At 34.6% G+C, this 25050-nt stretch overlaps 1 protein-coding gene across 1 annotated transcript in view; it reads left to right on the top strand.

Moving 5' to 3' along the window:
* The window catches only part of CDH9 (cadherin 9), a 162638-nt gene that overhangs the window by 99117 nt on the left and 38471 nt on the right, over window positions 1-25050 (top strand). The window contains exon 3 of the mRNA XM_003263184.3: window positions 24078-24372. Within this exon, the coding sequence (XP_003263232.1) occupies window positions 24078-24372 (295 nt within the window). The remainder of the gene's footprint in view (window positions 1-24077; window positions 24373-25050) is intronic.

Raw genomic sequence — 25050 nt, 5'->3', positions numbered from 1 at the left:
GCCCCATCTATTCCTCTCTCCCTAACTCCTCCTGAGGTCCTGGCAATCACTGAACATTGTACTTGCTTCATAGTTTTGCGTTTCCCAGATGTCAGGTAATTAGAATCCTATGGTATATAGTCTTTTTCAGACTAGCTTCTTTCTCTTAGCAACATGAATTTAATGTCCTTCTATGTCTTTTGGTAGATTGACAGCTCATTTTTTATTACTGAATAATATTGCATTATAGGGATGTACCATGATTTGTTTATTACTTCAACTATTGAGGGACATCTTGTTTGATTCCATTATGCATAAAGTTGCTATACATATTCATGCAACAGGTTTTTCAACCAGGTAATATAATTGCTAGATCATATGCTGCGACTGTTTAGCTTTGTGGGAAACTCACAAACTGTCCACCAACTTAACTTTAGTATTTTATTAAAGCATTTTACCAGTAATGACTGAATTCTCATTGCTCCAAATCCTTACAGGCATTTAATGTTGTCAGTGCTTTGGACTTTATGCATTCTGATAGGGGTGTAGTGCTGTCTCATTGTTTAGTTTGTCATTCACTAGTGAAATATGATGTTGCACATTTTTCATATGCTTATTTGCCATGTGTGTCTTCTTTCGAGAGGTGTCTGTTCAGATCTTTAGCCATTTTCTAATCGGGCTATTTATTTTCTTAAGAGTTCTTTGTATATTTTGGATACAAATTTTTTGCCACATATGTGTTTGGCTAACATTTTATTTTTCAGTATGTGACTTTTCTTTATATTACTCTACCACTATCTTTCACTGAGTAGATGGTTTTAACTTCAATGAAGTTCAATTTATCAATTTTTCTTTCATGGATCATTCTTTTGGTGTTGAACCTAAAAAATATTTCAAACCCGAGTGACGTACTCTCTCCTATGTTATTGCCTGAAAGTTTATACATTACATTTTACTTTTAGGTCTATTATATAAAAACACATTTTGAGTGGTGTGTTTGTGTGTGTGTGTGTGTGTGTGTGTGTGTGTGAAGGCTATAAGGTCTATATTAATTTTTCAATGCAGATGCCCAGTGTCCAGAATAATTTGTTGAAAAGACTGTCTTTTCTTGTTTGTGAGAGGTCAGTTGGCTATATTTGTTTGAGTGTATTTCTGGGATCTCTATTCTGTTTCATTGATCTATTTGCTTGCTTATTCACCAATACTACACTGTCTTGATTACTGTATTTTTATAGTAAGTCTTTACTTTGAGTAATGTCAATTATACAACTTTCATTTTCTCCATATTATGTTGGCTATTCTGAATTTTTTGCCTTTTCATGGAAACATTAGATGTAGTTACCTTTGCTTTAACTTTGACTGGAATTGCATTGAACCCATAGATCAAGTTGGAAAGACTTTAAAATACTGAGTGGTCCTATTCAGCAATATGGAATATTTATTCAGTTTCCATTTATTTAGTTTCTTGATTTCTTCCATCAGAAGTTTTATACTTGTACTTATACTGTTAAATTTATACCTAAGTATTTTATTTTTTTGGCATTAATGTAGATAATTTTGTCTTTTTAATTACAATCCCAAGTGGTAATTACTATAGAAATATACTGAATTTTGTATATTTTTAAAATTTTTATTTCAATAGCTTGCGGATACAGGCGGTTTTGGCTACAAGCATAAGTTCTTTAGTGGTGATTTCTGAGATTTTGGTGTACCCATCACTCTAGCAGTGTACACTGAACCCAATATGTACACTTTTTTCTCTCACTCCCCCACCCTTCCCCACCAAATCCTCAAAGTCCATTATATCATTCTCATGCCTTTGCATCCATATAGCTTAGCCCCTACTTATGAATGAAAATATATGATATTTGGTTTTCCATCCCATTATTTGGCCTTTCCATAATGGTCTCCAGCTGTATTCAAGTTGCTGTGAAAGACATTATTTCATTCCTTGTCATGGCTGAGTAGTATTACATGGTATGTATATGCCACATTTTCTTTATTCACTTGTTGATTGATAGGCACTTAGGTTGGTTCCATAGTTTTGCAATTGCAAATGGTGCTGCTATAAACATGCATGTGCATGTGTCTATTTCATATAATGACTTCTTTTTCATTGTTTAGATACCCAGCAGTGGGATTGCTGGATCCAATGGTAGTTCTACTTTTAGTTCTTTAAGGGATCTTCATACTGTTTTCCATAGTGGTTGTACTGGTTTACATTCCTTCCAGCAGTTTAAAAGTATTCCCTGTTCACCACATCTCCACCAACATCTATTATTTTTTGACTTTTTAGTTGTGGCCATTCTTGCAGAAGTAAACTAGTATCTCATTGTGGTTTTAATTTGCATTTCGCTGATTAGATTCAGAAGTTTGTTGTTTTGAATACTTTGAGATTTTGTACAGGAACAATCATATTATATGTGTACAAAGAGAGTTTTATTTCTTCCTTCACTATCTGTGTACTTATTATTTTCCTTCCTTGTGTTATGGCATTAGGTAGGATGTCTAGTAATACGTCGAATAGGAGTGATTAAGAGGGTACATTCTTGCCTTGTTTCTCATGTTAGGGGTAAAGCATCTAGATTTTCACTATTAAGTATATCAGCTGTACAAATATTTGTAGATGTCCTTTGTCATCATTTAGAAAATATTCTCCTTTATTTTTAGCTTGCTCTTACTAGCTTTTTATCATGAATATGTTTTGGAAACTGTTAAGTACTTTTTCTAAATCTATTTCTATGATCATATGACTTTTTTTTAGCATCTTGATATGACAGATTACCTAATTCACTTCTGAGTGTTCAATCAGTCTTGTATACCTGGAATAACCCCCACTTGGTCATGTTATAATTATTTGTATACACTGTTGGATTATATTTGATAATTATTTTGAGAATTTTTATATCCATGTTCATGAGAGACACTGGTCTGTGTTTTTTCAGTATCTTTGTTTTATTTTTGTATTAGGGTAATTATGGCCTCCTATAGTTAAGATGTGCTTCTCTGCTTCTACTTTCTGAAACAGATTTTAGATAATTGGTAGCAATTCTTTCTTAAATGTTGGATAGAATTCACCAATGCAGCCATCTGGGCTGGGTGCTTTAACTTTTTTAAGGATATTAATTGTTAATTCATTTTCTCTATAAGCCTATATAGACTAGTTCTCTTGATGTAACGGTGGTAGATGACAGCATTTAATGAATTGGTTCATTTCATCTAAGTTCTCAAATTTGTGGGCATAGAATGGCTTGGATGTAGCTTGTTTGACTACACCAAGTCTCATGTTGAAATTTGATCCCCATGGTTGGAGGTGGGGCCTGGTGGGAGGTGATTAGATCAAGGGGCTGGCCCCTCACTAATGACTTGGTGCTATTCTCCCAGGAGTGAATGTGTTCTATTTTTTTTTTTTTTGAGATGGGTCTTGTTCTGTAGCTCAGGCTAGAGTGCAGTGGCACAATCACAGTTCACTATAGCCTCAGTTTCCCAGGCTCAAGCAATCCTCCCACCTCATCCTCCCTAGTATCTGGGACTGCAGGTGCACACCACAATGCCTGGTTAATTTTTGTAATTATTGTAGAGATGGAGTCTCATGATGTTGTTTAGGCTGGTCACAAACTCATGGGGTCAAGACATCTGCCTGCCTCAGCCTCCTAAAATGTTGGGATTACTGGTTGGAGTCACCACACCTGGCCTTGAGTTCTTACTCTTTGTTCCATCAAGAACTGGTTGTTGAAAAGAACCTGGCACCTTTCTCCCCTCTCTCTTTCTTCCTTTCTTGTCATACAATGCCTGCTCTCCTTTGCTTTCTGCCATTAGTGGTAGCCATCTGAGGCCCTCATCAGATGCAGATGCTGGCACCATGCTCCTTATACAACCTGAAGAACTTTGAGCCAAAGAAACCACTTTTCTTTATAAATTACTGGGGTTCAGGAATTCCTTTATAGCAACACAAAAGGACTAAGGCAGAATTTTTTGTAATATTTATTTGCTATCCTGTGTTCATGGGATTAGTCGTGATATCTAATAGTAGTAACATGTGTCTTTTCTCTTTTTTTCTTATTATTGTATTTTATTTTATTTGGATGGAGTCTTGGTCTGTCGCCTGGCTGGAGCGCAGTGGCTTGATCTCAGCTCACTGCAACCTCCGCCTCCCGGGTCCAGGTTCAAGCGATTCTCCTGCCTCAGCCTCCCAAGTAGCTGGGACTACAGATGCATGCCATCACGCCCAGCTAATTTTTGTATTTTTAGTAGAGACAGGGTTTCACCGTGTTGGCCTGGATGGTCTCAATCTCTTGACCTCATGATCCACCCGCCTCAGCCTCCCAAAGTGCTGGAATTACAGGTGTGAGCCAGCGTGCCCTGCTTTCTTTTTTTTTTTTAGTTAGCTTGGCTAGAGTTTCATCCATTTTATTTGTATTTCCAGTTTTTAGTTTCATTGATTCCTTTTATGATCTCTTATTGTCAATTTCATTGACTTCTTTCCCTTTTTGCTGTTTATTTTTTTGGGACTTAACAAAAAAAAATATTTTTCGTGGTTCTAGAGGGTGGAAGTCCAAGATCAAAGCGTCAGCAAAGCTGGATTTACCTCAATGTAATTTACTCATCTTTTGTAGTTTCCCAAGGTGAAATTTTACACCATGAATTTTATATTATTTTCTTTTGTAATACATTTATGGAATTATGTAAAATCATATATATTTATTAATTATATATTTATATTTAAGTTAAATATAAATATATTTATATTTTAAAAATTATATTTATATAATATAAATATATTTATATTTAAGTAAAATATAAATAATACATGTTAATATAATATATTTATAAATAATATATCTAAATTTTTATCTATATAATTATATATGAAATACATATAATACTCTAAAGCAAACACCAAATATTTTAAATTATAATTAATTTGCTTAGAATGGAAAGGAAATGGAATCATAGAGAAAGCTCAATTATACCTAGACAAGGCAGGAAAAAATTGGAAACTAACATAAAGACTGAACAAGACAAATAATCAGGGACATTAATAGAAAATACTTACAAATATGGTGGATATGAATCCAATAAGGCAATGATTTATTTAAATATGAATAGTCTAAATATACAAATGACAGGAATAGAGTGTATTTAAAATTCAAGACTCAACAATATGCTGTCTTCAGTAAACACACTTTAAATATAAAGTCAAATCTAGATTAAAGAGATAGAGAAAGACATTCCCAACCTAACTCTAATCAAAGAACAAGGAAAATTATCATGGATAAGTTGGAACATTACATAATGATAATAAGATTGGTTCTTTGGGAAAACAACAGTTCTTAACATGCATACACTTATCAGAATACCATCAAAATTGATTTTCTTTTGATGAGTAGATCTTAATTTTGAAGACGTTGCAAATATTTTGTTTTTTTTTCCTTTTATTTTTAATGCATACTGGAGTTTGTATGAAAAATATTTGTTGCTTTTCATACCATTATATTCAGGTCTTTTTTCTCAGATTACTCTTTTTGTCCATTAAATTTGTAAAAAAAATAATTATTTTTGAAAGATATTTTTACTGAACAAATCTGCCTTCTAGTATTTCTGATATGAAGTCAAGTGTCTCTCTTGTTCTGTTTTCTGAGCATATGTTTATTCCTTGGATGCTTTTAAGATTTTTTTGGCAACAGAATCAAACTAGAAACCAACAATAAAAAATATAATGATATTCAAATATTTGAAAAGTAATAACACTTCTAAATAATCACTGATGTTATGAAGAATTTAGAAAATACAAATATTTTATCTAAAACTTTAGCTTTTATCAATTTGGCTATGTTGGGCCTATGCTTACATTTATTTGTAATTATCTTGGTTGAAATTCACTGAACATAGATGTGAGGATTGACCTTCTAACTTGAAACAGGTCACCATTATCTCTTTTTAAAAAATTCTTCTGCGCCGTACTCTTTGCTCCATTTTCTGATTGCAAATTTTCGTGTATTCTTTGAAGTCTAATTACATGCATGTCTGTTAATTCCCATGTCTGGGTTGACTGCACTTCTGCTTCCATTGGCATACCACACACACATACAGACACACACATACTTCATATACATATATTTCATATCACACATTCTTCTGGTACTTCCTAAGTGTAGTTATTTTTATATTACTATATTCTGGACGTTTTAATGATATAACGCCCTTCCAAGTCTTGATTTTAAGCTTTGTTTAAGTGGGTCTATTTTAGCTTGAATTTTTTTCTTATGATGTACTCTTTACTCATGCAAGCAGGTTTTACTTCTAATGCATGATTTTTGTCAAACCTTATCTTAATGTTCACAATATTTGAGTCTAGGCCATTCTGGTGTGTCAAAACTTTCACGTCTTTCTGTATTTTATACCCTCTGAAATTATTTGCTAAAATTTCAGGCATACCATTCATGCACAGTTTATGATTCCAATATAAATGTTAACAAAACTCTTACAAAGATGTCTTGATTGGACTCTTCTCTGTGGCTCTTTTCCCTTTGTACTCTGCCCAATCAACTGGTTCCATAATAGCAGCCCTGAACTCTGATCTGTTTCCTCCTCACAGCAAGATTTCCAATCTCTGCACATATTCTACTTCCCTGCAGTAAAATTCTTGTCCAGACAGAACTCTAGAGGGAATGTATACCTTGTCATGTTGCTTCTTTTCTGCTGTCCAATTTCTAAAAACAGTGAATTTACATATTTTATCCAGGTTTGTGGTAGTTTACTATGAGAACTCAAGTACAGGTAATGCATATTAGCCTAAAGTGAAAATCTTTGTAGTGGAAATACATTGCATAGAAGTAGTATTATAATTGGTTTTCTTTTATATTAAAACCACAAAATAATATGCTAAATATGAAGCTAACATCTAATATGAGCTGGCTTAAAGATACAAGATAATTTATCTAAAATAAACAAAGAAATACATTTATGGCTGAAGTGAAACACACTATTCTAAAACATGTCTTGAAAATGTATTTTATCATTATTGTATAATAATGATTAAAATTATTCTATGGTTTTCCTAATTAAAATTGCACAAGAAGTTAGAAAATTTAAAATATGTTTAAGAAAAGTTAAGAACAGCTGATGATAAGAGTTGGGCAGTTTGTCATACCTTTGCAATTACTAACAGTTTAAACAAGAAGTAAAATGACTGTTACATCACTACCACCATGATGTTAGTAAACATATCCATCGCAGCTCTATGCATATGTCCAACTGATCAAATTACATTTCCCCCTTGAACAACATGGGTTGGAATTGTGCAGGTCTACATATATGCAGATTTTTTTCAACCAAACATGGATGAAAAATAGAATGTTTGCAAGATGTGAAACCCAAATATATGAAGGGCCAACTTTTCACATATGTGATTTCCATAGGGCAAACTGCATGACTAGACTATGCTGGAATTTTGGCATATATAGAGCCCTGGAACCAATCCTCCATCTATACAAAGGGACAATTTTATATACATTAAACATGTGCAGTTTTTATTGGCTATCAATTATATCTCCATAAACTTATAACAAACAAAAAGATAAAACCAACATCCAAAGCAAACCTTACTCTTAATTTTTTAAAAAACTTGATTGGGAAATAATTTGTCCTAATTTTAAAAATATTTTTATATAATTATTTTGGATTTCTTATATTTATGTAGGTACATAATGGGTGTATATATTTATGGGGCACATGAGATATTTTGATACAGGCATACAATGCATAATAATCACATCGGGGTAAATGGCATGTCCACTACCTTAAGCTTTTATGCTTTCTCTGTGTTATAAACAATCCAATTATACTCCTTTGGTTATTTTTAAATGTGCAATAAATTATTTTTGACAATCCTTGTTGTGCTATAAAATACTAGATCTTACTCATTCCCCCTAACTATATTTTTGTACCCATTAACCACTCCCCTTCTCCCCATTCGATACTAAACTTCCCAGCCTCTGGTAACCATCATTCTACTCTCTGTCTCCATGAACACAATTGTTTTAATTTATAGATCCCACAAATAAATGAGAATATGTAAAATTGGTCTTTCTGTGCCTGGCTCATTCCACTTAACGTAATGACCTCCAGTTCCACCTGTGTTTTTGAAATGACAGAATCTCACTATTTTTATGGCTGAGTAGTACTCCATTGTGTACATGTACCTCATTTTCTTTATCCATTTGTCTGTTGATGAACACTTAGGTTGCTTCTAAATCTTGGCTATGGTGAATAGTGTCTCAGTTAAACATGAGAATGCAGATGTCTCTTCAACATACTGTTTTCCTTTATCTTGGCTATGTATTTATCTGTGGGATTGCCGAATCATATGCTAGCTCCATTTCTAGTTTTTTGAAGAACCTCTAAACTGCTTTCCACAGTGTTTGTACTAATTTACATTCCTGCCAACAATATACAAGGCGTGTCTTTTCCTGATATCCTCACCAACATCTGTTATTGTTTGTCTTTTGGATAAAAGCCATTTAAACTGGAATTAGATGATATCTCATTGTAGGTTTGATTTGCATTTCTCTGATGATCAATGATGTCGAACACATTTTCATATGTGTTTTCCATTTGCATTTCTTCTTTTGAAAATGTTGATTGAGATATTTTGTCCATTTTAAAATAGAATACTTAGATTTTCTTTCTTACGGAGTTGTTTGAGCTCATTATATATTCAGTTATTAATCCCTTGTCAGATGAATAGTTTGCATTTTTTCTCATTCTTTAAGTTGTCTCTTTGCTTTGTTGATTGTTTCTTTTGCTGCACAGATGCTCTTTTAACTTGATATAGTCCCATTCGTCCATTTTTGCTTTTGTTGCCTGTGCTTATGGGGTATTGCTTAACTAATTTTTGCCCAAACCAATGTCCTGGAGAGGTTATCAAATGTTTTCTTTTAGTAGTTTCCTAACTTGAAATCTTAGATTTAAGTTTTTAGTTCATCTGGATTTAATTTTTGTATATGGTGAGGGATAGGAGTCTAGTTTCATTCTTCTTTATATGGCTATCCAGTTTTCCCAACATTATTTGTTGAAAAGGCTGTCCTTTCCTCAGCATATATTCTTGGTACTTTTGTTGAAAATGAGTTCTCTGCGGATGTGTGGATTTATTTCTGGGTTCTCCATTCTGTTCAATTGGTCTATGTCTGTTTTTACACCAGTACGAAGCTATTCTGGTTACTGTAACTCTGTGGTATAATTTGAAGTCAGGTAATGTGATTCCTACAGTTTGGTTCTTTGTGCTTGGGATAGCTTTGGCTACTCTAGGTCTTCTGTGATTCCATAAAAATTTTAAGATTCTTTTTCTATTCTTAAGAAGAATGTCACTGGTATTTACATTGGGATTACATTGACTCTGTGTATTGCTTTGAGTAGTGTGGATATTTTAACAATATTGATCCTTCCAAACTATGAACATAAAATTCTTTCTATTTTATTGCATCCTCTCCTTTCTTGCATTAATGTTTTATAGATTTTATTGTAGAGATCTCTCACTTCTTTAGTGAAGTAAACTCTTACGTATTTTATTGTATTTGTAGCTATTGTAAATGGGATAAGTTTCTTCATTTCTTTTTTAGATTGCTTACTGTTGGAATATAAAAATGTTATTGTTTTTTGTATGTTGATTTTGTATCCTGCAATTTTACTGAATTGGTTTCATTAGTTCTAACAGTTTTTTGGTGGGGTCTTTAGATTTTTCAAAATACAAGATTATATCATCTAAAAACATGTATAATTTAAGTTACAGAAAGTGAAAAAGGAGTTTATTCTTCACCACTCTCTATGAATCTGGTTTTAACAGAGTCAACTGTTTTCTTCTGCCATAGGGTGATGACAGCCACTAACTTGAGGAGCAGGGGTAAACAGTGCCCTTGACATAAATGTTTGTGCTGTGGGGGCCACTAATAAGAGAAGTAGGGGTGATGTTTTCAGACAGTGTTGTGGAATTATAAGGGGTCCATTAATTCGATGTCCAGGAATTTAAATCATGCTTTGTTAGATATAAGTTTATTTTACTGTGAAATGCAAACTCTTTAAGGGCAGAGTCCATATCTAATTTGTTCAACACTTTATACTTAAAACCCAGCAGAGAATCTAGTGCAAAATCCTAAGAACTAACTTGCACAGAATGCTTAACTAAAAAGCTTCTGTATAGCCAAAGAAACTACCATGACAGTGAACAGGCAACCTACAGAATGGGAGAAAATATTTGCAATCTACCCATGTAACAAAGGGCTAATATCCAGAATCTACAAAGAACTTAAACAAATTTACAAGAATAAAACAAACAACCCCATCCAAAAGTGGGCAAAGGATATGAACAGACATTTCTCAAAAGAAGACATTTATGCAGCCAACAAACACATGAAAAAATGGTCATCATCACTGGTCATCAGAGAAATGCAAATCAAAACCACGAGATACCATCTCACACCAGTTAGAATGGCAATCATTAAAAAGTCAGGAAACAACAGATGCTGGAGAGGATGTGGAGAAATAGGAACGCTTTTACACTGTTGGTGGGAGTGTAAATTTGTTCAACCATTGTGGAAGACAGTGTGGCAATTCCTCAAGGATGTAGAACTGGAAATACCATTTGACCCAATGATACCATTACTTGATATATGTCCAAAGGATTATAAATCATGCTACTACAAAGACATGTGCACACATATGTTTATTGTGGCACTATTCACAATAGCAAAGACTTGGCACCAACCCACATGTCCATCTGTGATAGACTGGATTAAGAAAAGGTGACACATATACACCATGGAATATTATGCAGCCATAAAAATTGATGAGTTCATGTCCTTTGCAGGGACATGAATGAAACTGAAAACCATCATTCTCGGCAAACTATGACAAGGACAGAAAACCAAGCACTGCATGTTCTCACTTATAGGTGGGAACTGAACAATGAGAACATTTGGACACAGGGCGGGGAACATCACACACTGGGGCCTGTCTTGGGATGGGGGGCTGGGGTAGGAATAGATAGCATTAAGAGAAACACCTAATGTAAATCACAAGTTCATGGGTCCAACAAACCAACATGGCACATGTATACCTATGTAACAAACCTGCACATTGTGCACATGTACTCTAGAACTTAAAGTATTTTATATATGTATATATATATAAAATATTTATTATACATATAAAAATATATATTAAATATATGTTATATAATATATATTAAATATATTATATATTTAATATATAATATTAAATATATAAATATATATATATTAATATATATAAATATATTAATATATATATTAATATATATAAAATATAAATATATTAATATATAATATATAACATATATTTAATATATATTATATAACATATATTTAATATATATTTTATGTATATATAAAATATATATTTAATATATATTTTATAATATATAATATATAATATATAATATACATAATATATAATATATAATATTTATTAATATATTATATATATTTAATAAATATTATATATATTTAATATATATAATATATAGTATATATTTAATAAATATTATATATATTTAATAAGATATATTTTATATATTACATATTTAATAATTATATTTAATATACATATTATATATTTAATAATATATATTTAACATATAGGATATTATATATAAAATAATATATATTTAATATATATAATATTGTATATATAAAATAATATATTTTTAATATATAATATTATATATATATGTTTCCTCCTCTATTTTTTGAAATGGTTTGACTATAGTTGGTTTGAATTATTTTTAGATTGGTAAAATTCAGAAGTCATTGATCTTGGGCTTTTCTTTGTTGGAACACTTTTTTATTACAACTGCAGTCTCATTCATTATTATTCATCTGTTCAGGTTTTGGATTTCTTCATGTTCCAATCTTGGTGGGTTGAATGTGTCTGGAAATTTATTCATTTCTTCTAGGTTTTCCAATTTATTGGCATACAACTGCTCTTAGAACCTGTAATGATCCTTTGAATTTCTCTGGTCTCAGTCGTAATATTTTTTTATCTTCGATTTTACTTATTTTACTTATTTACTTCTCTTCTTTTTTATTTAGCCTGGATAAATGTCTGTTGCTTTTGTTAATCTTTTCAACAAACCATATTTCTGTTTCATTGATTTTCTGTATTGTTTTTCTTGTTTCAATTTCATTTATTTCTGTTCTGATCTTTATTATTTCTTCTGTTTTACTAACTTTGGGCTTAGAGTTCTCTTGCTTTTTCAGTGTCTTATGATGTATTATTAGGTTGTTTATTTGAAGTGTTTCTACTTTTTTGATGTAAGTGCTTATTGCTATGAACTTTCCTCTTCCTATTGCTTTTTCTGTATTCTGTAGGTTTTAGTAGGTTTCATTAGTTTCAAGAACTTTTCTAATTTTCTTCTTAATTTATTCATTGACCCACTTATCATTGTGGAGCATATTGATTAATTTCGATGTGTTCGTATAGTTTCTAAAACTCCTCATGTGTTTGAGTTCTAGTTTTATTCCACTGTGGTCAGAGAACATGCTTCATATTATTTCAATTGTTTAGATTTTCAAAATACGTTTTGTGGCCTAACATATGATCTATCCTTGAAAATTATCAATAAGAATGTATGTTCCGCAGCCATTAGATATAATCTTCTGTAAATATTGACTGTGTCCATTTGGTTTACAGTACAGATTGAGTTCCAATGTTTCTTTGTTGATTTTTTTTGTCTAGATGATCTTTCCAATGCTCAAAGTGGTGTCTTGAAGTCTCTAGCTATTATTGTATTAACATCTGTTTTTCTCTTTAGCTCTAATAATGTTTGCTTTGTATACATAGGTGCTCTAATGTTGTATATATAGGTTGCTCAATTTACAATTGTTACATATTCTTGCTGAATTGACTCCTTTATTACAATATAGTAATAATGTTCTTTGTATCTTCTTATATTTCTGTCTTGGTATCTATTTTGTCTAAGTATAGCTACTCCTGTTTTTGTTGTTGTTGTTTTTACTGGCATAGAATACGTTTTCCATCCCTTTATTTTCCGTCAATGTGCATCTTCATAGATGTAGTGTTTCCTGAATACATTAGATTGCTTTGTCTTTCTTTTTTTTTTTATCCATTCAACCAGATTGTTGGGTCTTGTTTTTTTTTGTTGTTAATTCATGTAACTACACTATGTCTTAGATAGGAGGGTTTAAACCATTTACATCTATTGTTATTATTGAGAAGTAGGGATTTAATCCTCCTTTTTTTTCTGGTTGGTTGTCTTCCTTCATTCCTTTCTTTCTTTCTTTCTTTTTCACCTCATTATCCACTCCACACTAATTGCATAAACAGACAAGCAAGCAAAGAGAAAACTAATAAAAACTCTACATTTTAACTTCATCTGCTTGCTTTTTAACTTTTTGTTTTTCTGTTTATATCTTATTATACTATGTCTTAAAAAGTTGTAGTTATTTTTAATTGGTTGTTTTTATCTTTCTAGTCAAGATATGAGTAGTTTATACACAGTAATTACAGTCTTATAATATGTTATAATATTCTGTGTCTTTCTGGATACTTACTATTGCTGGTGAGTTTTGTCCCTTCAGATGATTTCTTATTGCTCGTTAATATCTTTTTCTTTTACATTAAGGAACTCCCTTTAGCATTTCTTGTAGGTCAGGTCTGGTGTTGATGAAGTCCCCTGACTTTTGTTTGCCTATGTAAATCTTTATTTCACCTTCAATTCTTAAGGATATTTCTACTGGATATACTACTTTAGAATAAAAGTGATTTTTTTTTCCTTTAGCACTTTAAATATGTTGTGCCACTCTCTCTTGTCCTGTAAGTTTTCCACTGAGAAATCTGTTGCCAGGTGCATTTAAGCTCCTTTGTATGTTTTTTTTTTTTTTATTTTCTCTTGGTGCTTTTAGGATGCTTTCTTTATGTGTCCTTGACCTTTGGAAGTTTGATTAGTCAATGTCTTGTTGGTCTTATTTGGGTTAAATCTGCTTTGTGTTCTATAAACTTCTTGTCTTTGAATATTAACATTTTTCTTTTTTTGTTTTCTTTTTTTTCATTATTATTATTATTATTATTATACTTTAAGTTTTAGGGTACACGTGCACAATGTGCAGGTTTGTTACATATGTATCCATGTGCCATATTGGTGTGCCGCACCCATTAACTCGTCATTTAGCCTTAGGTATATCTCCTAATGCTATCCCTCTCCCCTCCCCCTATCCCACAACAGTCTCCGGAGTGTGATGTTCCCCTTCCTGTGTCCATGTGTTCTCATTGTTCAATTCCCACCTATGAGTGAGAAAATGCGGTGTTTGGTTTTTTGTCCTTGCGATAGCTTACTGAGAATGATGGTTTCCAGTTTCATCGGGATGCCCTCTCTCACCACTCCTATTCAACATAGTGTTGGAAGTTCTGGCCAAGGCAATCAGGCAGGAGAAGGAAATAAAGGGTATTCAATTAGGAAAAGAGGAAGTCAAACTGTCCCTGTTTGCAGGTGACATGATTGTATATCTAGAAAATCCCATTGTCTCAGCCCAAAATCTCCTCAAGCTGATAAGCAACTTCAGCAAAGTCTCAGAATATTAATATTTTTCTCTAAATTTTGGAAGTTATTATCTCTTTGAATAAACTTTCTACTCTCATCTCTCTCTCTCCTCTTTAAGGCCAATAAATTAATTTTCCCTTTTGAGGCAGTTTTCTAGATCTTGTAGACATCCTTCATTCATTTTTACTCTTTCTCTCTCTTTTTTTTTTTTTTTTGGACTGTTCTGTGTTTTTTCATATAGCCTGTCTTCAAGCTAATTGTTTCTTCTGTTTGATCAATCCTGCTTTTAAGATACTCTGCTGCATTCTTCAGTGTGCATTTTTTCAGCTCCAGAATTTCTGCTTGATTCATTTTAGTTATTTTAATCTCTTTGTTAAATTTATCTGATAGAATTCTGAATTCCTTCTCCGTGTTTTCTTGAGTTTCCTCAATATGTTACTGGGAAGTGTGGAGTCCTCAGTTCTTAGACTTACTTGGGAGAAGGAATTCGGCAAAGAGACCATTTAGGCAAAAATAGAGAATTTACTGAAGAAAAGTAGAGAGCAGAGAGTTTATTTAGAGAGAGAGTACACTCAAAGATGAGGCAGAGCAGGCTGTCAACAGTGAATGAGCCAACAGCGGCCCCAAGAGTTCTGCATTGGGTTTTACTGATGCCAGATATTTTCTTGAAATTCCTGTTTCTGTCTTAAGTCTCCACCTTTTTGTTTGTCTAGTTTTCCCACTTGTGCTTTAGTCCTTGCCTATTTCCCATCCGAGGGTGGTGGGATTCTCAGTGACTATTACTTGGTGTGCATGTGTGGGTCTGGTGTTGGATACAAATTCTACCCAATGGCTGCATTGCTCATTCTGTCACCCCAGGAAGGTTGAATAGTGGTCAAATCTATACTCATTGTGCCTTTGTGTCTCTTAGGAATTTCTCCTTTGTCTTCTTCTCTTCCTTATAAGCTATATTCTGACAGGTTAACTACAGAGTGAGTAATTACTGGGCATCTTAAGGGTGTTCCTTTCAGCGTAAGTACTTCCCATCTTCTCTGCTCATATCTGGCATGCATATTTTAGGTGGCCTCTGGGATGTGAGATTTTCCAGACCTCGCTTTTCTCAGGTGCTTTCCCTCCTGCTCACGTCTAGCTATCTGCCTACTCTAACAAAAACAGCTATTATTAATCCTGTTTGAAAGGTCAGATAGCTCTGTCTGTCCAGAATTAGTACCTGGTGCCCATTTAGTTCATTTGACGAAGTCATGTTTTCCTCACTAGTCTCAGTATTTGAAGATGTTCATCAATGTCTGGGCATTAAAGAGTTTGGTGTTTATTGTAGTCTTTTCAGTCTGTGCTTGTTCGACTCGTCCTTCTTGGGAAGGCTTCTCAAGTATTTGAAGGAACATGGGGATTGTAATCTTTGGTCACTGAAGCCATATCTGCATAAGAGAATCCCAGGCTCGCTCATTAATGCTGTGGCTCTTGCAGAATCATAGAGGTACTGCTTTGGTGGTCTTGAGTGAGATCTGGGAGAATTACCTGCATTACCAGGCAAAGACTCTTGCTTTCTTTCTTTTCCCACTTTTTTTCAAGCAAACAGAGTCTGTCTCTCTGTGCTGAGCTGCCTGCAGCTGGGGTAGGGGTGACACAAGCACCCCTGTGGGCCTCGCCACTGGGACTGCAGTGGGTGTCTCACAAGGCCCACAGTAACCACTGCTTGACTACTGTCTGTTTTCACTCAACTTTGGAGGGCTCCAAAATCAACACACAGTGAATCTAGCCAGGCTTATATTCTTCCTTTCAGTGCAGTGAGTTTCCCCTGGTCCTAGGTGGGTCCAGAGATGCCACCCAATATCCAAGACCTGAAGTCAGGAACCTTAGAAATCTATGTGGGATCTCTACTGTACTGAGGCTAAGCTGGCATCCAAACCACATAAAGAAAATCCCTCAGTCTTCCCTCCCTTTTCCTCAAGCAGAAGAGTCTTTCCCTGTAACAATACTACCTCACGCCCATGACAAGTACTGCCTAGCTACCGCCAATACTCACTCAAGGCCCAAGGACTCTTTTGTCAGCTGCCAGGCCTGGGTCTCTCCCTTCAGGGAAGTGGGCTTCCCTCTGTCCCCAGGCAGGTTCAGAAATGCTGTTCAGGAGCCAAGGCCCATAATTGGTACCCCAGGATTACTTTTGGTGCTCTACCCCACTGTGGCCAAGCTTGTCCACCAGCTGCAAGATAAAGTCCTTCTGCTTTCCTCAAACAGGATTCTCTCCCCACAACCACCACAGCTGGGAATGTGCTTGATCATACCTGTAGCCAGTACAGCTCTGAGTCTTACCCACGGACCACGGCAAGTACTGCTTGCCTACCACTGCTGATAATTCAGGGTCCAGGGGCTCCTTTAGTCAGCAGATGATGAGTCCTGCCAGAATTGGATTCTTCCCTTAAGGATAGTGGGTTCCCTTCTGGCCCAGGGTGTGTCTGGAAATGTCACTCAGTAGCTAGGGCCTGAAATGGGGGCCTCAGGACTCTGCCCTATCCTACTGTGACTGAGCAGGTATCCAAGTGACAAGACAAAATCCTCTTTACCCTCCTATCTCCTATTTTCAAGCAGAGGAAAAGATCCCTCCCAGAGGTGCTAGTTGCGCTGTTGGTGGTTGGGAAAGAGGTGGCACAAGTACGCATTTGGCTGCCCTAGTTGGTGTCTCACTAGGTAACATCCCCCCCAAGTCCACTGGCTCTGAGCCTAGCAAGGCACCTGGACTTGTCCAAGAATTACAGTTTTTGTGGCCTAGACTGCCTTTCAAGTTTATTTTAGACCCCAGAACCCTTTAGCCCATGGTGGCAGGACCTGCTGGCATTTGGCTTCTGACGACTGGGATGGGCAATTCCCCTCCAGCCAGGGTTAGTCTAAATGCCTTCCCCATGGGTGCCAGCTGCGTTCTACCCCAAGTTGCTTTCCACTGTGACAGGGCAGCATTGAGTTCCAATGCAAAGTTTCACAATCACTACATTCACCCTCTCCAGCACATAGATTCTCTCCTCACCATGTGGCTGCTGCAAGGGGATGACAGAAGAGTGGTCCAGCCAACTCAAGACTGTCTTTTCTACCTTTTTCAGTGCCTCTTTTATTAATATGATGGTAAAATCAGATACTGTGGTCACTCACCTGATTTTTCATTCTTACGAAGGTGCTTTTTTTTGTGGATAGTTGTTCAATCTGATGTTCCTGTGGGAGGAATGATCACTGTAGGCTTGCACTTGGCCGCCTTACTCCACCTCCTCTTCCACAAATCAATTTTTTAAAAAATGTTAAACTCAGGTGTTTCATTAGCCTGGATTCTCCAGAGACACATAAGACATATGTAATTTTATTATAAGGAATTGGTTCTCAAGATTATGGAGGCCAGAAAGTTCCACGAGCTGCAGTTGGCAAGCTGAAGACCCAGGAGAACTATGGTATAGTTTCAGTCTGAGTCCAAAATACTGAGATGCTAGAGAGTATATGGTATTGAGTTCCAGACTGAGTCTGAGTCCAAAGGCAGGAGAAGATTGATACATTGGCTTGCAGATAGGCAAAGAGAGTACATTCTCTCTTACTCAGCTTTTTATTTTGTACTCAGGACTTTAAGGGATTGTTTAAAGACTAGTCACCCATACTGAGGTGTGCAATCCACTTTACTAAGTCTATCCATTCAAATTCGTCTTTCCTCTCTTCCTCACAGACCCATCCAGAATAATGTTTAACCAGATATCTGGATACTCTATGGTCCTATCTGGACACACAAAGTTAACTAGCACAAATCTACCCCTTGTCAACTTGGTACGCATATGCATCTTCTTCAATCATACATAGTCCTCAAATAAAAAAAATAAAAGAAGGAAGGAAGGAAGGAAGGAAGGAAGGAAGGAAGGAAGGAAGGAAGGAAGGAAGGAAAGAAGGATGGAAGGAAGGAAGGAAGGACAGTAAGAAGGTCATAAATCCACCTAACATGACACAACTATTTTGCATACAACCAAAAATACACTGATCCCTTTCCCAGAAGAGAAGGTAAAGACCTTGAGTAATGCATACTTTCCTCCTTGGTATCTCATCGCTTGCATGTTATAATGATAAATTAATAATGAAATACTTCAAGGTAAAGTTAATATATCTTGTTACATGGTAAGGGGATACGAAAATGACGAGAACAAAGATTTGAAATATACACACATATTCATGACAAAATCAGGAGGAAATATTCATCACAATTATGTCTTTGTTTGACAAAGACTGGTCATATGGTTATAGCTGGTCTTTATAATTACTTTTTACATGATCCATTTTATATTTTGTTTGCATTCAGCAAACACCTCAGCAGGACATGGTTTTTCATCTGGTGGAGTTAGTGAACCCTTCTTTCCTGAAGGATTTGTATCATTAGCAGTCCTGCAGGGGTTGGGTTGTTGCAATTTTCATTGACTTTAAATACAGCACATGGGAACACTAAGATATAATCTGAGGGAACCCCTGTATGCCAGACATACTCTTCCTTACCTCCATTGTGGATTAGCAGCTGCATTTCCCCTCAGTCATCAAGTTTAATCTCTGCAGCCAGCACAGTAACTCTCTTCTTTGCCTGTTGATTTAGATGCATGAGGAGCCCAAAGTGTCTAGGCAGCATTATTTACTTCCAGCTCAATAAAATTATTGATGTATCTCTCCGTGTAAGTTTTCCTCCCTTTGGAGGTAAGACCTCTAGGCCGGCAGAGCACAAGAATGTGCAAACAGTAAACAAAATTTTCTAGTGGGTCACTACATATAATAACAAGTGATGTCACTCTTATTTCTAGGTCTTGGTTCCTAAGCCTGTGAATCCCAGCTACAGGAAAAACAGCACCATATATTAGGTATTAATTCAAAGCATATACAACCTTCTAGGGAACCTTGGCCCAACCCTGCAAGGTATTGCCAACCAGTTGGCAAAGAAACTAAATTTTTATTAGGCCGTTCCATCATTCTATTAAACCAGCTGCCACAGAGTGTTGAGGATCATGGTGGGGTCAGAAACTCCGGGAGCATGGGCCCATTTATGCTTTTTTTTTTTTTTTTTCTGTGAAATGAGCTCCTTTGTCTGAAGCAATGCCATTTGGAATATCACAAAGCATTCTGCAAATTATGCAAGCACAAGTATGGTAGTTTTGGCAGAAGTATTGCTTGCAGGGAAGGCAAATCTATATCCACTGTAAGTGCCTATTTAGTATTTACTAAGGACAAAACATTATCTCTTCCAAAACGGGAGCCAACCAATGTAATCATCCTGCCATTATGTAGCTGACTGATCTTTTGGGGGATGGTGTCATATCGAAGGCTCAGTGTTGGTTTCTGTGGCTGAGAGCTTCAGCATTCAGCAGTGGCTGTAGAGAGGTTGGCCTTGGTGACTGGAAGTCCATATTGCTGATCCCAAGCATAACCTCCATCCCAGCCATCATAGCCACTTTTTTCATAAGCTCACTGGCTAATGACAGAGGCAGCTGGGGAAAGAGGCTGGCTGGTATTCATAGAACAGGCTATCCTGTCCACTTCATTATTAAACTGCTGGTATGTTGAGGTTATTATTTGGTGAACATGAACATAGATGTTCGCATTTTTGCCCATTCAGATTGATCTGTTCACATACCTCCTCCCCAAATTTCCTTGTCATTGATTTTTCAATCATGCTCCTCCCAAGGTCCCAGTCATAGAACCATACCATTAGTCACAGCCTGTGAATTGGTACACAATTGCACATGTGGCCATTACTCCTTCCAAGCAAAGTGAACAACCAGGAGTATTGCTCAAATTCTGCCACTAGCAAGAGTTCCCTTCATCATTTCTATTCACAAATGTTATAGAAAGGGGCTATATGCTACAGCTGACCACTTTCAGTTGGTACCTGCATAATGTGCAGAACCATCTGTAAAACAGGCCTGAACCTTCTTTTCTTTAGTAAAACCAATCACAGGGAATTATCTGTGAGGCCACAGAGGAAGTCTGAGAGACAGAAGGCAGTGTAGCAGGAGTGGGGACTGTGGAAATTTGTGCTACTTCTTCATATAACTTATTTGTGCCTTCAGGGCCTACTGAGGCCATATCACCTATATACAACATCCATTTGATGATGGAATTCTGTTGTGCATGTCCAACTTTAGGACTTGGTGAGTCAGGTAATAGTACGCTCACTCAGATCACATAGTAAATTGGTAGACAATAGTTAAATGTTCAGTTTTTAAGACTCAGTAGCAGATCAAAACTGCCTCTCAAAGAGAGGGCGGTTACCTGAAGACAACAGCAAGGTTTTTTTTTTTTTTTTCAGAACTCTATGAGAGGGTGCTATCTTCAAAGGATTGGATGAGATACATACATATTGAGAAGGTCAATCTGTTGCATTTAGACCACTGATTCAAATATTAATTTCACCCAAAAACATCTTCACAAATATACCCAGAATATTGTTTAATTGAATATCTCTGCATCCCATGGCCCAATCAGGCTGACACATAAAATTAACCATTACAGATTTATTTTAAATTTTTAGTTTGTTCTGTATGTACTTGTTTAATTTCTCAAATTTCTAAAAACACAAAAAAACCTACATCAAGGCAAACTAAAATAATACTGTTGAAAAATAAGAGCAGGTTTAAAAAGTAATGTAATTGGGCTTATAATACATAACATTCTCTACTTGTCCACATTTTTCATCTCTTGCTATTTGTTTCCCTTCATCAAATTATATATTTTTTCTTTCCATCCTCTTAGAATAAAATGACAAGTAATGCAAAGATAAAGGTACAAAAATATTAATTATAAATGGTTTGAAAAAGGCATTTCAAAAAGATAGTCATTAAAAATATTGACACTTAGAGATTTACAAGATGTAATTTATGTTAAAAAGGCAAGTTTTATTTATGATCTGATTTTTCTAATTGTATTTATGTGAAAAGTTAGTGTTAAAAAGAGGAAATATTTATGATCTTCAAGAAATATATGTTGAGTGACTTAATAGAAGAATATCTGTCTTTCCCTTATGTATTCTACAGCTTAGTGGGCATGGTAAACAATTACATCAAATGTGATGAGTATCATGATAGGGAATGAAGTGTGCTATGTAAGTCAAGAGCAGGCTCATCCATCCTAATCTAGTGAGTCAGGAAAGGCCTCCCTACAGAGGAAATTGTAAAATGAGATATGACAAATACTTAGAGGAAAATACAAAAAAGAAGGTAAAGGTGTAAAAAGGTGAGGGAAACAGCTGCAAACATCAGGCTTGAAAGCTGGAACAGGCCTTCTGAAACATAAAGACAAAACAAAACAATTGCTGTGTATAGAATGTATAGCAAGAGGGAAAAGAGGCAGAGATGCCTCTGGAATTCAGGGCCAGATTATCCATGACGTATAAATAAGGCTATAAAATTCAAGCAATTACAATAATAATAAAATAAAGATTTAAAAAATTATACTCTTTCAATAAAATAAACTTAAATGTAAAAACAAGCAAACTACAGGCCAATATAACACCAAAATGTGCATGATGCTAACCCTGGTTTTTATGACTTCAGGTTTATAGTTCTTAAATGCTGTGACTTGAAGACTTTTAATCTAGATTGTAATATGACTACATTTGTGATGTGGAAAAATCACACTCTTTAGTATGAAAAATTGCTTGGAGTAGAGCAAGAGTGGAGGCAGCATGATTAGAAGATTGCTCTGGTGGTCCAGAGAAGATAAGATGAAGGAAAAGATATGATGTAGCCATAGAGATGAAGACAGATATCTTGAGAAGATATTTCGGAGATGGGAAGACTACATGTGACAGTTATTTTGATGCTGAGCTTGCAAAAGAGGTGTAAAATATGAAACATTTCTAATTTTGACTATGATTTAAAAACATAATTTAAATAGTCAAATAATTCAAAGATAAAATGGAATGCTGAGGAAATAGGTGGGGGCAGGATGTAAATGGGAATTGTAAAGTATATGATGTAAGTCAATATAGCAGGGATAAGCTAGTTAAAACTCCAGTTTTATTTAAAATTTACTTTCTTGGTAATTTTGAATATATAGTTTATTATTTATTATAGTCACCATGCAGGGCAAAAGACCACTGAAGATTATCACTCCTGAATAAATAAAATTTTGCATTCCTTGATGAATATCTCCCATCTCCAACCACGTCCTTGTAAAAGTTCACACCACAAAAACAAAAACATAAGTGTGTGAGGTGATGAATTTGTTAATTAGATTTAATAATTTTAGAATGTAAGCATATATCAAAATATACTGTAGTCATAATTTTATGATAAAAACAATTATTGTTTTTAATTAATTTAAAAAAATTATTTTCAGAATCGTGTTAGGATTGTAAAATCTTTAAGGTTGTTTTTCAATTCGTAATTTCTAGGATTACATGGTGTGTTTGTTGTAAATATTCAATGATCAGCCTCCTATATTAAGAAGTTATTTTTACAGATGGGCATTTGTCAATGAAAAGAAGATAATTTATGAAAACAAATCCTATTTTTTCCTAAGACAGTTCATATGGCAGAGGACAAGCTGTGAGTTTTACATTACTTGAAATCTAAAAGGCATACAAAATATAACATTTTCTAAAAATGAGAACATCATGGTTGAAATATTATTCTCCCAGAGTCGTATAGAAAATAAGTAATTGCAAATCTCTCTCTCTGATTAGTCTCTGTGAATACAGAGCCTGTGAATCTACAATCAATGTTCTACAGTAGTTCCCCCTTAATCATGGTTTCACTTTCTGAGATTTTAATTACCCACAGTAAATAACAACAAGATATTTTGAGAGAGAGAGACCATTCAAATAACTTTTGTTATGGTATATGGTTATAATTGTTCAATTTTATCATTAGTTATTGTTGCTTATCACTTATTGTGCTTAATTTATTAATTAAACTTTGCCGTAGGAAGGTACATATAGGAAAAAACATAATATATACAGGGTTCAGTACTCTCCACAGTTTCAGGAATCCACTTACAAAATGTATCCCCCACAGATAAGGTGATACTCTGTAATGAAGGAGAATAAAATCAGTTAAAAATTAAGGTAGCTATTCTAAAATTGTCATTATAATACATTCAGAAATCTCTCAAATCATATCTTAGAGCTTAGTCATTTTAAATGTAATCAACATTAATTAATCTTTTACACTCAAGATGTAGGTTAATGGATTTTTTTGTAATGCCCTAGAGGTTTAAATCTTGGTAACATTTTATTCATAAATATCTTTGTTTTGACAGATACATATTCATTTTCACATTATTTTAAATCTAGTCCCTTATGATGTCTAAATATGACTGTTAAAAATTTTGAGTATAATAAGAACTGAAATATTTAACTCCCTCTCACAGCAAAAGTCAAGGTAACCATTAAGATAATTATTGCAAAGCTGTTATATGGACACGAATTGATAGCGCCAAAATTATGTTTTATGTAATGATAATGTATATATTTACAGAACTCTTCTTTTCTACCTCTCTAAAGCTTCACACTGACCAAGATAAAGGAGATGGAAATTTAAAATACATACTAACAGGAGATGGGGCTGGCAGTCTGTTTGTTATAGATGAAAATACAGGAGACATTCATGCTGCAAAGAAACTAGACAGAGAAGAAAAATCTCTGTACATTCTTCGTGCCAAGGCTATAGACAGAAAAACTGGGCGGCAGGTGGAACCGGAATCGGAATTTATCATTAAAATTCATGATATCAATGACAATGAGCCAAAATTTACAAAAGACTTATACACTGCCAGTGTTCCTGAAATGTCTGGAGTCGGTAGGTATATTCTAATCCATGTAAGCTACTTTTTATTTGTTTGTTTGCTCAGGTAATTATTATTGACATGTGGTTATGATATGTGGCCTCTTTCAAAATAAGAGTTATAACTGTAAACTACTATTTAGCTTAAACTAACTCTTCTATTTTTATTTCTATATATCTTAATTCTCCTGTTATGTTGTAATTTATATAAAATATGATTATCAATAGCAGTTAATTCATTTTATTTCAATCAATACCCTCAACTCTACTAACTGGCGTTCAAATGGCAGTTAAGTGGAATGTATTTTTGCCAGAAATCAAAAGAATAATAGATAGTATCAGCAGCTTTGGACAATTTTGCTTGCATTATTCTGAATAACAGTGCTCACATTTGGCAAATTTCTATTGAAGTGTTTTCTCATTTGATCATTAAAGCCAACTTATGTGGTAGGCATGAGAAATAGAACTTTAAATCCCTATTCTGTTAATTAGAAACTCAAGTTTCAGAAAGATTAAGCAACTGAATTAAGATCAAATAACCTGGTAGCATCATGACAAGATTGCAAGTCTCTTTATGTTATTTTTGTGCATGTTCTACCACTGAACATTGGCTTATGCAAACTGAAAATAATTGTTTCACTTCTTAAGGCTGCCCACCATTTTAGATACCACTTGTGCGAAGTTTTTTCTGTG

Source organism: Nomascus leucogenys, chromosome 6 (assembly GCF_006542625.1).
Source record: "Nomascus leucogenys isolate Asia chromosome 6, Asia_NLE_v1, whole genome shotgun sequence".
Taxonomy (NCBI): Eukaryota; Metazoa; Chordata; class Mammalia; order Primates; family Hylobatidae; genus Nomascus; species Nomascus leucogenys.
This window is presented reverse-complemented; position numbering and strand designations above follow the sequence as displayed.